The sequence below is a fragment of the Leguminivora glycinivorella genome, chromosome 14 (assembly GCF_023078275.1).
Source record: "Leguminivora glycinivorella isolate SPB_JAAS2020 chromosome 14, LegGlyc_1.1, whole genome shotgun sequence".
NCBI lineage: Eukaryota > Metazoa > Arthropoda > Insecta > Lepidoptera > Tortricidae > Leguminivora > Leguminivora glycinivorella.
This window is the reverse complement of record NC_062984.1, coordinates 12,053,021-12,075,471: the sequence shown is the minus strand read 5'-3', so window position 1 is coordinate 12,075,471 and position 22,451 is coordinate 12,053,021. Positions and strand designations below refer to the sequence as shown.

Genomic DNA, 22,451 nt, shown 5'->3' with positions numbered 1-22,451 from the left:
CTATGTCACGCTCCAATCTCCATCCTTTTACTCGTAAGTTTCTCCATTTAAAAAATTACGTTTTGCCGTGAAACACGGACAAATAAATAGACACACACACTTTCCCATTTATAATATTAGTATGGATACATATACATAAGTTGGTTGCTATGGTAACATTAAATTTATCACCTGCGCTAGGAAATTTAGGAATATTATTTAATAGCCGCGGGTTCGCTCGCGATAGAAAGAGACAAAAACAGTAGCCTATGTCACTCTCCGTCCCTTTAAGTATCTCCACTTAAAAAGAAATCACGACAATTCGTCACTCCGTTTTGCCGTGAAAGACCGACAAACAAACAGACACACACACTTTCCTATTTATAATATTAGTATTGATTATACATTTTGTGAGTACGACACCGAAACACTTTGTGTCTCTCTATCGCTCCGCTCTTCCGTTATTAGCGTGACAATAATCATCGCTTGCCACGTAAACAATTTTCAAACAAAACTTTGATTATCAATCAATGTTATATAATATGTTACGACACATAATTATCGACATTCACGAAATAATCAGACCGGAAACGGAAACCATCGGTCTGACTGATACTTGAAAACTAGTTTATCATTCTTCCTTTTCCTTATTTTCATCTCATTGAGAGTTTTGTCGTAATTCCGACAAAGGCCTCGTGTTTCCTCGATCTTTTATGATTTTGTTTTCTTTAGGTTGATTCTCGTTAAACATGATAAGAGTTCAAGGCTAGTTGCGTAAATACCTAATCTGTGGCCTCCATTTAGAGTGCCTTTTCAAGGACGATATTGTCTTTTCATTTGTAGTAAAATATGTGTTTTAAGTTATTGTAATCTTGTTATTTTGGAGGGAAAAGGGGTGCCGAGAAATGAGACACGGCCGGTTCACGTATCGGTATATTTCGACTGACGATGACAGTTGCCGGGCGCAGCCGGCTGGCGGGGAGATCCCATCTACCCGATATCTTAAACCTAACAAATATATATTCTGATAAAAGGGAAATGGATCAAATTTTATTATATATTTATATGCATAAGTAAATACATACGACATGTCTCTGACTACTGGCAGAAGTCTTGTCATAAGGCATCTACTACCATATCGCGACCGTAAGTTAAAAGCAAAAAGTGACAGTCCCAAATAATTCACATTCCCCTTTGCTTCACTCGAAACCCTTTATTACAAACGGTCGCGATGTCTGACGGTCGTTCACATCTTAAAACCTCGAAAGTTACGTGTAAGCCATAAACTTTGCAAACAGCTCTCAGATCTTGGATTTATTGAATGGAAATATCCAGATAAAACGTTCCGTCCCTTTCCCCTACTTGTTATTCTCCAAAATGCAAACTCATGTAATGATCTGCATAAATGGGCAACCAACCTTCTATTGAAAACCTTTTATAAGTTTAACATAGTTAGGGCGATATCCCGTCATTTTATGTCGGGATTCTATTTTCGTTGGGCCTTTTGGTGCTATGCAATTTTTTCTGTTTAGTGATACGTCTCATCTGTTATAACAAAAATACCTAAATGTTATTTTAAACTAAACCGGACTTGAAACTTCCAATATGAAACGGCACTGAAATATTCAGCACATATATTTACATTTAGCACTTTCATATATTTCGTGTGTGGAGGGAAAGTTATTTCCAGCAGTAAATCAAGGTTTTAACTGATCAAAAAGTTGCACAGTTGAAACGTGTGTACCTATATTATTCCTACTTATGTTTGTGTTACATTTTTTTAATATATGTATTTTTTGACAGCCGATAAGTTGGAATGGATAAATTATTTTTTCAATTTCTGTATTTTTTTTACAGTCTAAAGGGATTGGAATCGATAAATAAAATAGGTCAATTCAAACGTACGTTAAACTAATAACTAACATCAGAACGATATCCAAAAGAAATTCAGTCATCTTGCGTTTTTCCACGTTTGCCCGCACTGGTAAGCTGCTCGTGCAACATCCCGGATATCCGGATGACATCTTATATGATATAGGATGATAATGATATCAGTGTAAGTTAGTTTTGGCCTGATGACCAAAAAGCGACGTTCCAAACCGATCTGTTATATCATAATATAGAGAGTTGAATGACGCACTTTGACATTATATTAACTAATATTATTTCAAAGTTCGAATCATTTCGTAGGTGGAGGACAATGGATGACAACACCTCTAATTGAATATTACTTCGAAATTAGTTTAGAGTTTAGACACCGGATGATGATTGATTGAATTTAATTAAGTAGATTTGGTAGGTTAATCTATGTGCAGTGTATATACATTGTACAATGTACATTAAAGTAAGTACATGAAAGTGTACACTAAAGTTGCCGTCAATAGAAATTGCGAACAATGTAAACAAACCTGTAGTAAGTCGAACTGTGTTTAATTTCCTTTCTAACTCGTCAAATACTGGCGAAACACTGTGTTATTTAATCAATGTGCATCACATGATTATCCTAAAACAATCAAAGAGTGCTAGAATACGGATATTACATTGGCTGGTTTGTTTACATACTTTACAATATTTATTCTACGTATAAAAGAAATACTTCACAAAGAATCAATTCATTTTATACGGCTATCGTTGATTATCTTTTTGTGATTCTATTATTAAGAGGATACGGTAGCGAAAATGCTAAAATGGAAAGTAGCCCCCCCTTTCAACTTGGGAATGTTAGTTAAATATACAAGTGCTATTAACTAGATTTATCGAAAAAAAAATGTCCATCAAAAAAATATTTAAAATCGAGGTTCCGCTCTCGACTCTTTCCTCCTTCAAAACTTAATCAATCGGAACAAAATTTGAGAATCTGAATAACAATGAAATAATCTATGTCGGACCGTTTAGCATTTTTGGTTAATTGTTACCAATCTTGAGTATCATCACACCTTTTTTGCGCCACAATGAAAAAGGCCGTTTTTGGAAATTTTTGATTGGCTCTAGAGTCTTTAAAAAGCAGAATATCAAAAAAATCAAAACGGTCCGACACAGATAAAAATAATAACAATCTGTGTTGAAAAAATCATTGCTCTATCTTCAAAAACCAGGGAGGAAATAGTCGAGAGCGTTTGTATGGAGAATTGACCCCTACCGTATCGTCTTAAAATGGTTCATTATTGCTTTTCGTACGCTGATAATACTTGGGTTATTTGTTAATTATAAATGAACACGGTTTTTATTAAATAATGTGAAGTGAATTGTAACTGAAAATATAGTGACCGCTAGGTAATTCAAGTGCAGTCAACCAATTGGAACCCTAAGAACTATGTCACGTCACAGTGACGTTATACCTAAATCAGGCTGTAGGAAATCTCTTACTGCTTGTCATTTTGACATGGTTGTAGAGTGGCCTAGGGTTCCAACTGGTTGACTGTACCTACGGACGTCAAATACTAGATATAATATGGATCGAATGCCTTCTTTACTAAGAAAACCCCTTACTTTGGACCGTTACATACCGTTTAGAAAATGCATTAAGTAAATAAAAGTTCCACCAATGTTTAAAAGGCAAATGTATGTGGTAACGACCAGCGTACTCGTATGTGGTAATATTAAACAATATTTTGAGCAGATTACGCTAAAATAAGTCAAAATATCGATGGACATGTTTTCATTTTCGATGATTTTCTTTAAATAATAGTGTGTGGTAATTGTTACCCGTATGTTAACGGGTTAAAAAATTATTATTTATTTATTTATTTAATCTTTATTGCACAACAAAATAAGGTACAAATGGCGGACTTAATGCCTCAAGGCATTCTCTACCAGTCAACCAATGGGCTAAACCAGAAAGATTAAGTAGGTGAAATTTCACCACCCCCTGTATATTGTAGGATATGGTTTGGACAATGGGCTGGCAACTTGTCACTGCAATAACTCGATTTCGTTTTTAACCCCCGACGCAAAAACGTCGGGGTGTTACAAGTTTGGCGTGTCTGTCTGTCTGTTTGTCCATGTGTGTGTGTATATGTGTGTATCTGTGGCATCGTAGCATCCGAACGGATAAATGAAGATTTCGTTTTTTTTATTTGGAACTGAATTAGTCGGGAGTGTTCTTAAGTAGTCATGTTTCATGAAAATCGGTGCACTATGTCGGGGTTTTTTTTTTTTAATTTAAAATTTGTGGTAGGTTATTATCTTTCAACACGTCAAATGTTAAGTGGCACTGAAATAGTACATTACGATACAAGTGCGTAAAAAAGGAAGTTCGAAACGAGTGGCGATAAATTTGCGGCGGCATTGCGGCGAGTGGCGACACGAGTTACGAATTTCCTTTTCGCAGGTTTACTGACGATTCGCCAAAAAACGTTTCCCAAAGTTTCACATCCCAAACTATTATTCCCAAATTATCATTTCCCAAATAAACGTTTGGCAAAACAACTTATCGCAAATTGACATTTAGCAAAACTTTTTTTGGCAAGTATTTGTTTCCCAAAATATTTACTTGGTCAAATCTCATTTTACCAAATATTATTTAGTCAAATGTATTGTTAGGCAAAGTTTCCATTTCCCAATAAATTGTAGTTAAATGGCGCACTAGAAATTAGTTTGTTGATTTTATACTTTGTGTCCAAGATTTGTGTGAAATAATGTGTATGTCGTACTTTTTTTCCTCTTGCTGCAAATGTCAAGGATGACATTTTCACTTACATGTCCGGATACATTTTATTAAAAAGAAACCTGATGTTTTCAAGACCATTATGTTCTATTAATATTTAATTACATTAAAAAGTCATTTCCGGTTTGCTCACTGTCAACCTAACACGCTCCTCCTCGCTTCGCTCGTCGTCGCACCTAAACTGACGCTGTCACACACGAGTTTTCTGTTACAATACTAATAAAATTATTACATTACATTTATGCCTTATAATATTTATTGTCAAACGTGGTTTTGCATGGTATAATTTGAAGAAACATTTTTTGACAAAAAAATAGTTGACAAAATAATTTTGTCCAGTAATTAATTTGACAAAAATAAAGTTGAGTAAACTTTTCTTGTCCAGCTGAAGCACTTAGGAATGAAACAGTAAAAAAGTTTGGGAAATTATCATTTGACAGAATTTAAGTTTGTCAAATGGGTAGTTGGCAAAATTTGACAAAAAAATCTTCGGTAAATTAAATGGATCCCGTAGAAATGAAAATGCAAATGCCTAAATATTTTCGAAATATGCGATGTGATATTTTGACCAAACATGTTTTTGGGATATAAGTTTTGCCATTAAAAACGTTTGCGAAATAAAGTTTTGTCTAAATAAAATTTGACTAAGTAAAATTGTGCCAAATGATAATTTGACCAAACAAATTCATTGCGAAACATACCTTTGCCAAACAATAATTTGGGAAATGAAACTTTTGCGATCTGATTATTGGGAAATGAAATTTGACGAAACGTTTTTCGGCGAAACGGCAGGACACCCTTTTCGTACGTGTATCGTACGACGTTTTTCAGTACAGATGAGCCTCCGAAGTTTCGACCTGGCATATGATGAACCACTTCTCGCACTAGTGCGTAAAAAAAACACCATCTGTACCTACTCAAAATTTAGTTTCATGTTTTTTGCCAACCCCGTTAGGGAATACAGTGACGTGAGTTTGTGATGTTTATATATCGAGGTAGTATGTATTTGAAAATGTCTATTCGTCTGTTTCTTTACACACAAGTTTAGAAGGATGTGACGAGAACTTTTAATGAATTGAGATTGATAGTTGGCATTATTTTTGTGTACCTACTTTATCAGTAAATGTAAGACTTACCTGATGTTTTAGCACGTATCTAGACCTGTGCTCACTGAACACTGTTGTAAAACACACTCAACTATCGCTGTCGTAAAATAAAAAAAATGATGCTTAATTTAGTTACTCGTTATTAAGGGATTTAAGTTTGTGGATTTAAAAATAAACTGTGCATTTATAGCCAAAAAAATGCTATTTCCAAATGAATCGTATATCAAATGTTATGACTGGTATTACTTAAATAGTTTACCAACTCAATATATTTAAAAAATTACAAAAATACCTATATACTTGAATGACGAAAATGTTGGCATAAAAAAACTTTAGTAAACAATTTATATCAATTCATATACTTTATCGTTTTTCTTCGTCGGACGACCCTCACTATTATAATTCACGTCCTATCACAGAATACATAATAGTACAAGTACAGAAGGCTCACTCTTTTGATGTTCACAAAATGCTGCCGTTCTAAATTCTTACCTACATTAACAAACGGACCGCACGCGAGCAGCCGACATTGAATTTTATTGCGCCGCGCGAAGGTCGTCAGCACTGAATGGGCCGCGAACTGGCGGCCGCCGACATGTACTTGTAGCGCGGCGATAGAATCGCGGAGTAAGCCGCCCCTGGTCCTACTCGCTCGAGGATTTAATATTATAAGTATTTAGTAATATGTCAGTCTAGCATTAATAACAATAAAAGCAAATGGGTAAGAATAAAATATACTTTTTCTACTCCCGAACTGTTATTCGTCATTAGCCGCCTTTACACAGACGCTCTATCGCGCGTGATTGCGCAATCGCGTATGAAAGAATGCGCGTGTAAAGACGACGGGAAGGGAAGGAAAGAACGCGCGATTGCGTGCGCTGGAGCGGACTCGCAATCGCGTGGTTGAGGTTGTCTTTACACGTACGTTCATTCGCGCGCGCAAGATGGCGGACACACGCTCGTGGACTAAATAATTAGTGGTTGAATTACTTGCTCTTTATAAATCGATACTATTAATAACAATAAACAATAATAACCAGTATATCGCGCACGATTAGCCTTTACACGCACGCTCTTTTCGTTCTCAAAAACTTCGACGCGCAATCACGCGCCAAAGAACGTGAAACTTAAAAACCAACAACACGCAATCGCGCGCGATTGCGCGCACAGGCTTAAACGCGCGCTATCCTGTACGCTCCGGGAATGCGCGATAGAGCGACTGTGTAAAGGCGGCTATTTACAGGGTCGTGCATAGATCTTTAAAACCCTACATAAAAGTCTATTCCCCAAAGCCAGCGTCCGCCGGCTTCCCGCGCATGCGCGCAGTATCGAAAAAACTGAAAAGGCATTGTTTGGCTCTGTAACCATGGCAACGCATTGTTATAACAATACTGCGCGCGTGCGCGGGAAGGCTTTGGGCAGCTGAACTGACAGTGCAAACCTTTACGTCGAATACAGGAAACAGTGTGAATTTCACGAAAGTTATTCAAGAAAACTATTAAAAACTAAGTGCAGGGTCGTAGAAAAAGTATTGTATGCAACGGTGTTTAACTGAGTCCTACTTTAAACGCCTGTTGCATAATTAGTACATTACGATACAAGTGCGAAAAAATCGACACGAGCTACGAATTTCCTTTTTGCACGTGTATCGTACGACGTTTTACAGTACAGATGGCCCTCTGAAGTTTCGACTTGGCATATAATGAACCACTTCTCGCACTAGTGCGTAAAAAAACACAGTCTGTACTGAAAAATATATTTCTCTCTCTGATTCTCTTTTTAGCTTGTACCTACCGCACGTATTTATAGCAAGACTAAATAATTATTTCAAACAAGATTAGTCTGCTGTTTGAACGTTTTCAAAGCCTAAATTATAATTGAACGGTTTGACCTATTATTTTAATATGATGCTTTATTAAACAATTTAAGCCTTTGCTTATTTTGTTGCAGTTATTACAATCCATGAAAAGCGGTATCAATAAAAATTAAGTATATTATGAAATAAAACTATGGAAACGGATTATATCGCGTATAATGAATTTACAATTCATCCCGACGTTTCGAACACTTTACATCATTTGTGGTCAACGGGTGACTGAACACGAATGCTGTAAAGTGTTCGAAACGTCGGGATGAATCGTAAATTCATTATACGCGATAATTAAACCCGTTTCCATAGTTTTATTTCATAAGTAACTATCGCGGTAACCGAAGACAATATTATGAAGTATATAGCTAGTGTACATTTAAATCACGCCCTGCTGTTATTTGCTGACCTGCTGAGAACAAATATTGATTGAAGTATTGATGAAAGATTGGCAGGAATATAATATCGTATGCAACGGCTTTTTAGTTTTACGTAGTTTTACACCATTTACACGTCTGCACAAAAATCGGCTTTCAAACAAAAAACTACCTAACTCTAAATCGGTTCATCCGTTCGGGAACTACGATGCCACAGACACACACACAAACAGACAGACAGACATGTCAAGCTTATAACACCCCGTCGTTTTGCGTCGGGGGTTAAAAAAAGAGATAATGTACCTACGAATCTCCCAAATCGACATTCACCAAATTTGAATAGTCTCGCGAATAATACCAACTTGGAACTCTGGCAGATCCTTACAATAGCTCTGTGATTATAATAGAACCCAGTCTACAAAGATGATAGATTCACAATAAGCGCCTTAGATTTATATAACTGAATGCCTACTCGCCTAGGCTTTCTTTTGCTGCGAAGCGAACCATTGATCACGGTTCGCGGCATCACTTGCAGAGCTTCGGCAGTACTAAAGTCTAGCCAAGTTGAAAAATACAGATCGGAAGAAAACTGTAGATAAATCTTTCACGATAAATGCACGTGACAATGCTTTTTGAATTCAACTTGTTTACGTCTAGTTTAACATGGATATTCCACAGATCTTTGTAATACATTAGATATGTTCTCAAGTGCAATTTAGTCCTTTGGATGTCGATCCTTACATTTTTAACCGTTATGCTCGTTGAGTGACGACTGAAGAGGTATCATTAGAACTGAGATTAATGACAACTCATATTTTGTAATTTCAAACAGTCTACTTTGTCAAACTGAAGAGTGAACTTGATATTTTACATAAGTACATATCTAAATTATTATAAAAACAGCATTCGAGTGAATTTATAACAAATTACATACTCATAGTATCCGTGAAAAGAATAAAGTCTATCCCTTTTCAAACCATAATTAAGCGTTATTTAAATAAAGCGTTGAAAATTGCATTAAAATTCTTTAGTTTCAACTGCTTTATTAGCAGCAGTTAGTTAAAGAGTAATAAAAAAGTAACTAATGGTTTCGTCAGTTTATATTTGTTTTCGGACCACCAAAGCGAAAGAATCTGACGAGTTTTAATGCAGATTGAGATTTTGGTACATAAACCGGAAACAAAAATCTGTGATAAAGGACTCATGGCGGTGCTTTTAAAAATAGCATAAAAATGCTCAAGCTTTTTTAGTTTAAAGCCCACTTGCACCAACCACTTAACTGAGGGTTAGTGGGCTGTCATCTGTCAAATTCCTTATAAAATGGTGGGTTAACCCTCCATTTTCGTTGGTGCAAGTGGCCCTAACAATTTAGAAGTTAAAAATGCATTAAATAGTGAGTGAGTTTCTGTGAACGTTTTAAATATTCATACAAAATAGGAAATAACTGGCCCCGCAATCTAAACATTGAGGTGTCAAGATGCCCAAAATAACTCAACGTGAGATTTCTTTATAATAATAAAACCAGTAGCGCATGACAACGACACGTCTCTCCAAGATGTCAATCCTGCGTCCTCGTAAAACTCACTTTTAAACATAAAAAAAAATAAAGATACCAGCCCCTAACCCCGTCTAAAATTAACGTTTAAGTGTCAAGGAGTCCACTTGAGCTTATCCTTAATAAAATGTGAGTCTTATACAAGGTTGGTTGAGAGTATTTTCGGTTGCAGTGCCCCGGACGGTTTTGAAGGAGCGGTACGAGAGTGCTCCCGAGGAGGACGAGGTTGCTCACGACGTATCGGAGCTCGAACATGACGATGTCGGTGAGTGGTCTTTTAATTATTTTTGACGTTTTAGCCGCGTAGGCAAAATCACTGGGGCGTGAGGAATTTGAAGTTAGGAGTCGGCGCTCTGGAGGAAGTTAATTTAGAATATATTTAAGTGCGCACGATCATTTTAGGATTGGTACTTATTTTGTATGGTGAATATTTTAAAAGTTTATCACATTATTATCATCCTTAGGTACAAACATATATTAATAATTTTTGACGGCGTCGTTTGGACCGGCTAAACTACCCTATGTACGATTATTTAAAATGTTGTTAGAGATTGGTACCTACTTAATAATTTTGTTTAGTGAATATTTGGGATTGCAAAATAATTATTAGAAGATTGTACTCATCAACAACACACACGGGACAAAATGAGATAAGTTTTAACTATGGCAAAATATTTTACACATATTGATTCTATTCCAGTTAAATTCGTCATCAGTACAGTCAACATCAATAGTAGGTAATGAAACAATGGATCAAAAAAAACTATATAACATCCTGAATATTTTTTCTAAATGTATGTAGATAATTCTGTACAGTTCGTGGTCAATTATGTATTTCTAATAATATATTGTTTTCTATGTTTTTTGTTTAGTGATTACTTCTGATTCTTCTGAAGCGTTACTAGATCGACTATTTTTGACTCTGACTGTACTTATTAATTAGATGAAGTCTGGTATCGAAAATATTATCAAATAGTAGGTATGGAAAAACGACTAATTTAGATCAAAGTACATCTCATAGCAGATTTTCCTTAATAATATAATGTGCCGAAAAGGCAGAACTTAGAGCTAATAAAGCAAGATTATGAGGAGCCGGCGGATCCTTGCGAGCCTTTTATCATTTAATCCACTTTTGCCCTGACGTGGTGAAGTGTTGATGCGGGCTTATATAGTTGAGTTACGTAAATTATGAATATAAATAGGTACTAAAATGTCATCATCATCATCCTCTTTGCGTTATCCCGGCATTTGCTCATGGGAGCCTGGGGTCCGCTTTGACAACTAATCCCAAGATTTGGCGTAGGCACTAGTGTTTACGAAAGCGACTGCCATCTGACCTTCCAATCCGAAGGGTAAACTAGACCTTATTGGAATTAGTCCGGTTTCCTCACGATGTTTTCCTTCACCGAAAAGCGACTGGCAAATATCAAATGACATTGGTGCGAGCCGGGGTTCGAACCCGCGACCTCCGGAACTAAAGTCGCACGTACTTACCGCTAGGCCACCAGTGCTAGGCCTCCAGGTACTAAAATGTACTAAAGTAAATTTTGAACATATACTGCATAGCTGTTTTCCTGCGTAAATGATTTGTATTTGTATTTCCTAAAATAGGCTAATTGTATATCGTGTAGTGGAAGCCACTTTTGTGGCTGAGTTTTAGTGGTCTGTCATGTCAATATTACTCGTAAATTGGCAAATCATTTGTAATGAAAATTGATTATAAGTACAATACATATTCGTGTTAATATATTTTGCGCGTAATTACCGCTCTCCTAATACAAGGTTAATTTCTTTTCCACTCACTTTCTTGATGATCCTCAGTGGAATCCATTAGTACGATTAGGTAAAATAAAAAAAAGCACCTTAAAAATCAAAGAAGTATAAAACTTTTGTCACGTTGCTAAAATCTTTAACAAACACCCTTTACAATATAAATAATATTATATTAAATTCAACCTAATTGCAATAAGATTAAGCTGATGAAATACGAACACATTTAAAATAAGTATTCAAAACAACATAATATAAAGTGCGATAATAGAATTCGCCACTTTTTATGTAACTGACTCACTTTGAACATAAAATGCTTAAATATGCCAAAACTCTTGTAGGGTAAAATTTAGTTTCAAGTTATTTCATTTGTACAATCATATATTCCACTATCTCCTACTACAAAGTCTAAAATTGTACGCCATACTGCACATCTTAAGAAAACACAATAGAACTAACGAGACCTTCGACGACGATGTAGCCTTTATAGATACAGTTGACAAAGTTTTAACAATTCCGTATTTATTAAGTTTGATTTTACAGGTATATTCATTTTAAAGTAATGTGCCACATAACAAATCCTATACAACAAAATGCTCCTTGGCACGTGTACGCATGTAGGTATATATTTTATGTGACAGCGCCTAGCCACCGTGACCGTCGCTTTCGCTACGAAAACGAAACCATTTATGTCTGTTTGATAGCTACTTGACAACGCGCTCAGACCGCGTACCAGAAGGCGCGTCTTTCTAGCGCATCAAAGGAGGTCTATCGCGACTCATGTTCATCGTATTACCCCTTTGTCGTACTTGCTGCACATGAGTGTGACAGGGAAGCAACACATAAAACGTGACACGCGGCGAGTCCTCTGGAAACAAACCAGCTTAATGCATCAATATCATATTGAAAACCCTCAAAAACTTGTCCTCGCGAGGTCTACAGCTCACAGAGCCACTAGTCTATAGTTATGTAAGTGTGATCCTGCATTCTGGCAGAAGTAAATTCCCGTAGTATTCTCTATTCCCACGTTGGCTACGCAGGCTAAGTTATAACCAAGTGACAACTAAGAACATGAGTCGAGGTGCGACCCAGTTAGCAGAGTAAATACACTAAATTCCTCCATCCAAAGGCTCTTTAATATATGTCAAAGTCATATGTTGATTAAATTGGCAACTTGCGCTTGGCTTCCGCACATTCCGTTACACGTGAGAGGTTGAGTGAGCTCGTCTCGAGTTTTACGTGGTCTCGGCACGTATTTAAGTAGTTGTTTACGGTGCAGAAAAATTTGAAAACTTGCCAGGAGAAAGCGTAAAATGTAACACTTGTAACAAAGATGATAGGCAACATTGACTGAAGCTGAGGATACTTTTTCATCAGAAAAAAAACACACCTCTACACAACTATTCTTATCTGGATTACAACTAGATTCTCTTTGCACCAATCACTTAACTCAGGGTTAGTGGGCTGTCATCTGTCAGATTCCATGTAAAATAGTGGGTTTACCCTCCATTTTCGTTGGTGCAAGTGGCCCTTAGAGTTGTAACATGTAACACGCACTGTCAGTACCTACAAGAATTTTATTACCAGAATCCTCCTAAATAGAATATTGGTTTTCATTAGATAGCGCCTCAATTCTAATGTATTTATATTCTATTTTATTTATCAATCACAGAAATTGTCATTTGTGCCATCACTAAACGATAACTCACAAAAATCTTGTAGCTAATTCCACAAATAGCAGTAGATGTTGCCTCATCGTAAAAGCGTACATTACAAACTTCGAAACGAATACAGCCACTGAAGACAATACAGACCTAGCCGTCACAATCGCTTGACGCTTCGTAAGCGTATCGTGGCTAGTTGTCCCTATCGTTCTTAGTGGTGCGACAGAGCCAGACTGCGTTTCGATAGCCACGTAGCATCAACGATTGCCATTTCGGCTAGGCTGGCAGACCCGAGTAATTTCATCCTCAGAGTTTATTGCGGGTAACACCTTTATTGCCTCACTATAAAACTCCTCGCTTCGACCTGAAGCGATTTACTGGATTGCTGTCTGCGGAACATCAATGAGTTTATCGTTTGCCGGGTTCGACTACTTTAGGTAGCTGTGTTTCTTAAAGTTGATCGGGAACTAAGTAATGTGGTTCAGAAAGGAAACTCCACTGATTACCAATTCGTTAGTTATTCGTAGTTAAAATTGGTAACTTTTGTGATTAATCTACATGTACAAAAGATTTGGAGACTAATTTTATTAAGTTATTGGTTGTGTGTTTGTTGCAATAGGATTTATCACACATACCTACTAAATCATATTCTTAAAACATAGAGTTTTTCGTAATATTCGCTATTGTCCATTATGCTATTTGCGCTCAGTGCAATGTTGGCGGTTTCTTGTTTTGTTATATAATATGTATAATGAATACCTACATAATTATATGATTGTTGTATTGTACAACATCTACCGCGGAATGGAATAGGTATCGAGACAAACCTTATTGGTTTGACGATACTGTGTAAATTAATTAGAGATTTATGTTTGTAATTACCTAAAATAATAATAATAATTAAGAAACATACAAAACAGCCAAAACGCCAAAAACCACTCTGACAAAAGTGTCTGAGAAAAAAGAAGATATTTTATATGACAGAATTACGCCGTGTCTTGAGTGGGCGACGGTCGCGCGACCGTCGCGCGACCGGCGCCGTCACGTCTCGTGCTTCCATATCGATAAGATTTGATTTCGTATGCGTCGCATCGCCGTCGCGCGACCATCGCGCGACCGTCGCCCACGCAAGCCACGGCGTTAGTTGTTTGAATAAAAAATAATTAGCGTTTCTCTAAAACGAGATTTTGAACTGTAGGAAATCTTAATGAGGAATAAGCCTAAGATCACTTAGTTTTAATTGAAATAATTGTCTGAAAATACAACGATGTTTCAGAGAGTGTATTTTCGTAAAATAAATAAGAATTAAAACTCTGTCAATGACGTCTTTATCTGACTTTGGCTCGTATTTAATTTGTCTCATTTTATGTTCGTATCATTTTCTGAGCTTCCAGTTTAATAATATACTATAGGTAATGAGGAGCTTGTATGTGATTATCCTGCTCTCGTCTCTAGACAACGCAAGCGCTTAAGCATTCTCTTTGAGTTTATGGTCCAAGTTGGGGCTACTATGTTTAAATAAACAGTAGGAACGATTATACGAGTAGGAAAGCACTAGCTCTATTTTAAGTATAGACAGAAAAAAATATAGACGGATGGTATTAAGCAGGATTCAAATAAGCTTATGTGATCATGTACAGTGTACACTCTCATGAAAGGTATGACATACACCGTGTTTTTTTTGTTTTTCGTTAAATTCGACACGTAGCTAGGTTCATTATCAGGTACCACCCTGTATATCACTTTTAGTTAAATTCGCAAAAAATTTTTTTTTCATCATTTTCATACATAATAAATGAATTTATTAGTGTGAGAGACCCTTAAGAATAACATTCAAGTTAGTGTCAAGTGATTGACGGCACATGCCAAAACAAATAACATTAAGAATTGGTAAAGGCTGTCACGCACGTATTCAGTAATTATCTTTAATTTAATATTTTTTTAATAACTCGATAACCGTAAGAGTTAAGACGCTAGTTTCTTAGAGACATTAATTGTATTTGATCTAAAGAATCTTCCCTTAAAGTTAACGGTATTCAATAAAAACAGGTTGTATGTATGTATGTATGTATATACTGAAAGATACGGATACACGTAGCCACTCTACTCGATTCTTAAACCGTAACGTGGTGCCGCTTTTTTTTTAAATTTATGAAGGTTATATGAATATTTGGTGATCATTTGTAGCTATAATACGTCATATATTGTCGAAATGGAAAAGTAGTGCTAGGATGACGTCACATACACTGAGGAAAATACAAACAGTTTTCATGTTCGTTCAACAAGTTTTTTGGTTAAAATAGCGCCTACGTGCTCTTTGGTTCAAACAACAAGCTACTTGTCATTTGAATCGGCAATATATTTGAATCAACAAGTCGATTTTATAAAAACAACCTGACACATATTGTTTTAAACATACGTTTGGCTGATTCAAACGGATAAACCGCAACAAGTCGAACTTGTTAAATTCACAATGCAAATTTCTCTCAGTGTAGGTCACGTGAGTCACGTCCTCTAGGGGTTTCTACTCGTACAGTCTATGGATTTAATAAAACTGCGCATAAATTGCCTATTTCGACATTTTATTTGATTTATTCGAAATCCGAACCGACATGAAAACAAATTGCTTCAACACTTTTTTATCTCCAGATGAATCCAACGACCGATGGTGGGGGGAGTCAGCAGTACCGCCCGCGCCGGCGGTGGCTGCCGTGCCTCCGCGACCCTCCGTGGCCACTACTGCCAATGTCACTAGCATCGTTAGAAGCGAGCCCGCGCCTTTTCCCAAACCTGGGAAAGATGGTACACATGATGGTGAGGATTTCCTCTTTTCTACTTTGCCACTGACCTTTATCTCTAGACGAATTCGAGGATCGAGGACCGATGGTTGGGTAAAGTGGCAGTGCCGCTCGCGCCAGCGGCAGCTAATCAGCCTTCCGCAACACTCCGTGGCCACTGCAGCCAATTACACTAACACCGTAAGTGCGCCCGCCATTTCACCTTAGCCTGAGAGAGATGGTACAAGTGATGGTAAGGGTTATTTTACGACTTTATAAAGCGACTGAGCGCTGACCTTTAAAACTCAGAAAATTAAATAACGTTATCTTCCTAGACATTTTGTTATGCCGTACAATCCAGCTAAGCTAAAACGGTATATAAAATAAAACAAGTAATGAGACGTATTTTAACGTACTTTAAATAAATTAAATACTTAGTACAAAAATATATTTCTTTTTTTTTATAATAATCTCCGTGTGAGAGATGCAAACGGATAAACGTTTGGCTATTATTTTTGCTATCAAATAAAATATACGAGTATATACCTAAGTATTAAATAAGTTTATGTATTTTTATCATACGCCGAAAAACATAAGCTTCGAGTGCATGAAAAAAAATCATTGTGTTAAATAAAGAACTATTCATAATTGCTATTATTAATATAATAATATGTATGTCAGTCATGTCATGAAGCATGACAGATGTTGTGGAGTGCAGGACTGCGCTCGTTGACCGGCGTAGAAGCTTGTAGACGCGCTGACAGGAACCTCGTACCAATTACCATGCTACCAATACCAAGGCTACCAGGGTTACCAGGGCTACCAGGGTTAGTAAGGTAAAGACATGTTAAGATGTTATGCTCGTGAGCGTAGTGAGCGGAATGAGGGAGCGGAGGCGGCGTGGGTGCTTATGTAACAGCGCGCCCCTCCATGCCGTGTAGCTCCGCCCCTTTCACTTCGCGCGCTACACATCGCGAATGTATTTATTAATCCAAATAACCAATCATGATACAGTGTTAGTTTTTATGATTAACTTAATCTATATTATTAAAATTAGTAGCATGCAAGGGTAGTTTTATTAGTACATGCTAAGACACACAAAAGACAATACAACAGGCACAAAAATACAACACAAAAGCAAATAAAACACGACAAAGAATAAAAATAGAGACATAACTTAACCTATATGCGACAATCTCCCCCGCGTGTGCTAACACCGTCTGAGTGGACAGAGCATATGGGAATAAGCCTGGAAACTGGGCGACGTACTTCTCCTGCGCGGGTACGAACTATGGCTACTCTTACGTGGCCATCAGGGCCGGGAAAGAGTTGTGTGATTACACCTCTAGGCCAAGTTCCGCGGGGCATAGAGCCGTCGGCCACTATCACTATGTCTCCTTCGTGTAGCTTGTGCACCTGCTGATGAGCGCTCGACCGAGGGAGTAAGCTGGGCCGGTATTCCTTTATCCAGCGCCTCCAAAAGTGATCGGCCAAGTTCTGAGCTGTTTTCCATGACGATAGGGTCAACACGGAGTCGGTGAACACGCCTAGCGGCGACAGCGCGCTCGAACGGCCGATGAGAAAGTGGTTCGGCGTCAGAGCTTCGTCGTCGAGGTCTGGGTTCACTGGCGTCAGCGGTCTCGAGTTGACTATATGCTCGGCTTCTAGCAACAGCGTGTGCAGAACTTCTTCATGAGGAGCTCTTTCTTTCAGTGTCACTTTTAAAGCGGTCTTAACACTGCCCACCAGGCGCTCCCACGCGCCGCCTGCTGAGGGGTTTCCAGGTGGAATCTTCTTCCAGGTCATCTCGCGTTCGGACAGGAAGGGCTTCAGGCTGTCAGGCAGTGTTCTCTTAGCTTCCGCTAGTTCTCTCTCGGCGCCGTAAAAGTTAGTGGCGTTGTCCGAGTACAGAACTGTAGGCGCGCCGCGTCGAGCTATCATTCTTCTTAGTGATAGTATCATGGAGGATGCCGATAAGGAGGCGGCAAGCTCTAGATGTACAGCTCGAGTTGTGAGGCAAGTGAACAACACTCCCCATCTCTTTTCGCGGCGGCGGCCTATTGTAATATTCATCGGGCCGAACAAATCGACGGCGGCGGCAGTGAATGGCGGTTGATTCGCCTGGAGCCTCTCTGCTGGTAAGTCGCCTACGGGAACTTTGAGGGTAGTCCCTTTATAGGTCCGACACCATTGGCACTTGTTTGTAATATATCGTATTGTGCCGCGCAGCCCGATAATATAATATCTCTGTTTCAGCTCGTTAATGACGGTTGAGTGGTTGCCGTGATTGTACAGAGCGTGAAAATGATATATCAGCAAATTCGTGAAATCTTCCTTCGCGTGCAGCACTGGGATGTGGACGTCTTTGTCGATCCTCGCGTTCAGAGTGATGATCCCGTTTTTATCCAGCTTCACAGCGACCTTGTGCAGCGGTGATTTCTTAGGTAGCGCGCGCCCAGTTTCCAGCAACTTAATTTCCTCCGGGAATGACGCGTGCTGACTCCGACGAATGAGCAATATCTCCGCCAGTCTGATATGTTCATTGTTCATTTCTGTTTCCGTTTTCTTTTTGAGCAATAAGGCTTTGAAAGCCTCAGCGGCAACCAGAACGAGAGCAGTGACTCTAACTAAACGTTTAAAACGCGGAAACCTATTTATACCTGGTAGGTAGTCGAACGTTTTCCTAGTAACGCCTAGCGAGCAAACTACTTTCGCTGCGCGCTCTTCGCCCGTGTCTGCGACAGGCGCGAGCGTTTTTTCTACCGGCCAATAAGACTCGCTTTTCCGTATGAATTCTGGCCCAACGAACCACCGGTGGTCGGCCCCAAAATGCGCCGGGACGCCCCGAGTGGCGTCGTCCGCTACGTTAGCGGCACTAGGCACCCATCGCCAGTTAGCGGGGGTGGTAGTGTTTTCTATCTCAGCTAACCTATGAGCGACGTACGTCTTATATTTACGCGGGTCTGAGCGAATCCAAGCGAGTGCCGTCTTCGAGTCTGACCAAAAATATTTTTCCTTAATTACGTAGTCCGACTCTTTTATTATCGTATCTGCTAGACGCGTGGCTAGCACACAGCTCTGTAATTCCATTCGCGGAATGCTAACTACGCGAAGAGGCGCGACGCGGGCCTTTGCGGCTACTAACGCGGACGTACGCTCTCCCTCGGGCGTTATGCTAACCAGATACACGGCCGCGGCGTATATTTTTTCACTAGCGTCGCAAAATACATGCATGTGCGCTTCGCGGTTGTACGCGGGTACGTGTCTAGGAATTTCGAGCTGTTTTAACTGCTGTACGTTTTCTATAAACGAACGCCAGGCGGGCGCGAGCGTAACGGGAATGGGCGTGTCCCAACCGATCCCAGTGCGCCATATCTCTTGCATTAACGCTTTACCTAGCACTGATATGGGGCTAATGTAACCTATGGGGTCGAATATGGACATCGCACTACTCGTGACCTGCCTTTTTGTGGGTAATTCGCGGCCGTCGAGTACGTTTTCGGGCGTGTTCCTAAAATTCACGTTAAACCCTAACGTATCGCGTTTATGATTCCACTTTAAGCCTAGCGTGCGTTCGCTATCGCTAGCGCCTATGACCGTAGTCTCCTCCTTACTGTTGACTACGTCCGCGATCACCTCCGGATGATTCGACGCGAAACCTCGAAGTTCAAACGACGCGCGCATGTTCAGTTCGTAAACATCGTTCACAACGCGCCTAGCTTCCTGTTCGCTCATGTCGAGTGCTATCAACATGTCATCCATATACGTATTTTTGATCGTTTTCTCCGCAGCGATCGGAAACTCTGCACTATGTTCTTTCGCGTTTTCGTTTTTTACATACAGCGCGGTGGTAGGTGACGACGCTGAGCCGAATATTAGCCTTTTCATTCTATATTCCTGCGGCGGTCCGTCGCGGTCCTCCCCCCTAAAAACGAAACGTAAAGCGTCCCGATCCTGTTCCACAATCTCGATCTGGAGAAACATTTCTTTAACGTCCGCTATTACCGCGATTTTTCCCTCGCGGAAGCGAACCAATACTCCGAATAGCGACTCTAACAAGTCTGGCCCGGCCAGTAACGCGCTATTTAATGACCTGCCGTAGGCCATAGCCGCTGCGTCCCAAACTAGACGCATTTTTCCACGTTGCGGATGAAAAACCGGGAAATGCGCGAGATACCATGCCCGGGGCGAGTCGGGGGCGGGGGCGAGTCCATTTTCTCCGCGTAGCCTTTCTCTAGCAAATTGTTCATGTGCTTCGAATACTCGGCTTTAAGATTCGCGTCGCGGTCTAATTTTCGTTCTAAACTATATAACCGTTTTAACGCCTGCGCGCGATTGTCTGGGAGAGTTTCGTCGTCGCTCCGCCATAATAGTCCCGCTCGATACCTATTCTCCCCCGGTATCTTTTCGCACGTTGCCCTTAAAATATCTAACGCGCGTTGATCCGGGTCGGCCCTAGGCAGCTGCTTTGACACGCCTAACGCCTCGATATCGAAATGCTGCTTCATTAATTCGACGGCTTCGTCGTCCGCGGTCTTAGGCCTAGCGTGCCCTACGAAATGTACCGCGGCGCGGGTCGTCTTATCTGGTCCGTGCAGAACCCAGCCTAATCGCGTGAGACTAGCTACGGGAAGATGTGGCGGTCCGCTAATAATCTGCCGCGTGATAATTAGATGCCAATTATCCTGTCCTATCAAAATAGTAGGCTTCGCGGGCGGATACCACAGCTCGTCTGCGATTTCCTTCAAGTGATCGCACTTGTCGACCGTACTACGCGGAACGCATTGCACGCCTACTCCGAACGTACTAATCGTAACGGCCTCCATGATTTCCATATGACGACTACAAAAGCCTCGAATAGCGACCTGCATAGTATACGAATCTTGATCGCTCACTACACCGCCTACGCCCGTGATGTCGAGAGGTTGACCTCTGACCCGTGGTGCGATTTTATCAGCGGTTTCGTGTAAAATTAACGTCATTTCCGCGCCTTCGTCTAGTAGCGCGAGGGTTTGCACTGTGCCTAACGGCCCAGATACCTCTACAGGAATGACTTTTAAATACGTGTGCGCGCACGAGATAGTATTAATTGCTCCCGTCCTATTACTACCGTTCGCGGGGCGACCGCGCTCAGTCCGTGTAGTAACTTATGATGACCCGCTTCGCATTGGTTTACACCACACGCGACGTATTTGCATTTAACAGGTCGACGGTGAGTCAAGTCTAAACACCTAAAGCAGAGCTTCGAGCTCCTAACTAATTCCCAACGTTCTGCCACCGAGGCCGCGATAAGCTTAGGGCACGACACGTTTTTGTGCTCACTACTAGCGCATATGGCGCAAGCGTGACTTTGCGCGACGGGGGTGGAGTTGTACGTCTTAGGCTTCGATGAAGCGACCACGGTTTTTTTTATGTTCGCGGTGCTTCACTTGAGCTACTATAGGCGGATTTACTTTAGCATGACTTTTTCTATCGTACGTACGCGGACGTGCGTCGCGAGATTCTTCCGAACCGGTACTGATATCGCGCGTGTATTCGGGGGCTCGACGCCCAGATGCCCTAGGCTCGTGCTCATATAAAACCGTATGCACGGCGGTTCTCAGTTTATGCGTCGGTTTACGGATAATGCGCTTCGCGGCTATGCTAATCTCGTTTAAAAACTCAGAGACCGCGACGAGGTCTGGGGAACTGGGATTAGCACGTCTGTATTTCGACCACTCATATCGCACTATTAAACTTAATTTGTCAACTATTTTATTGACCAATTCCGGCGCGTGTAGATACTTGTCCTGCCCGAGTGATTTTATTGTAGCCACGGCGTTTGCTACGTGCGCGGCGAACGACGCAATGTTACTATTGTCTTCTGCCAAACGTGGCATACGTTTAACACTATGCAATTCGGTTAACACTATTTCGTCCGGATCGCCGAACTGACGCTCTAACGCGTCCATTATCACTCGCGGGTCTTGAACAGTATACATAATCGATTTCACTGCCGTTCGTGCGTCTCCTTTGAGAGCACGCCTAATCCTACTCACGTTGTTTACGTCACTGAACATAGGCGAAGTGTCGTTGAATTCCGCGCGGAAAGCTATCCATTCTGTTACGTTGCCGTCGAAGCTAGGCAACTCAGGAGGTTTGTGGACTATCGGCGCGAAATGACTACCGTACGGTTTAGGACGCTCGGGCTTAACTTCCATTTTGCTAGTCGGCGCGGGAATGACATTCTCGGTTTTCGCGAGCTCCGTATGCCTAGCCTGTCGTTCTACCCAACTCTTGGTGCGCTCGTGAGCAGCCGACGAAACGCTCGCACAGTCAGATTGCGCTTCACATTGCGCAATCTGCAACTTAATCTGTGCGGTTTCGTTCTGCCTCTGAGCAACAACCAAGGCGGCTTTACGAACTTCGAGCTCGGCCATTAGAACTGCTAACTTACTATCCCTTTGCGACGCGGCGCAACTACCTTTCGCGGACGCGGCGCGACTACCTTTCGCGGACGCGGCGCGACTACCTTTCGCGGGCGCGGCGCGGCTTTTACTCGCGATTGGTTGCCCGACCAATGTGCCTTCACGACTCCTAACCGTGTGGTCGAATTCTACGGATTCGCTATCACTGACTACACGCTCTTCGTCTGGGTTGCCGCCGGTGCCTTTGCTCCACGTATTTGTCTCCGCCGAGGTGGTGAGACCC

At 40.5% G+C, this 22,451-nt stretch overlaps 1 protein-coding gene across 1 annotated transcript in view; it reads left to right on the top strand.

The window, feature by feature from the left end:
- The window catches only part of LOC125233205 (protein eva-1-like), a 128,374-nt gene that overhangs the window by 87,568 nt on the left and 18,355 nt on the right, over nucleotides 1–22,451 (top strand). Inside the window, exons 7-8 of the mRNA XM_048139115.1 lie at nucleotides 9,723–9,815; nucleotides 15,634–15,798. Coding sequence (XP_047995072.1) covers nucleotides 9,723–9,815; nucleotides 15,634–15,798 — 258 coding nt within the window. The remainder of the gene's footprint in view (nucleotides 1–9,722; nucleotides 9,816–15,633; nucleotides 15,799–22,451) is intronic.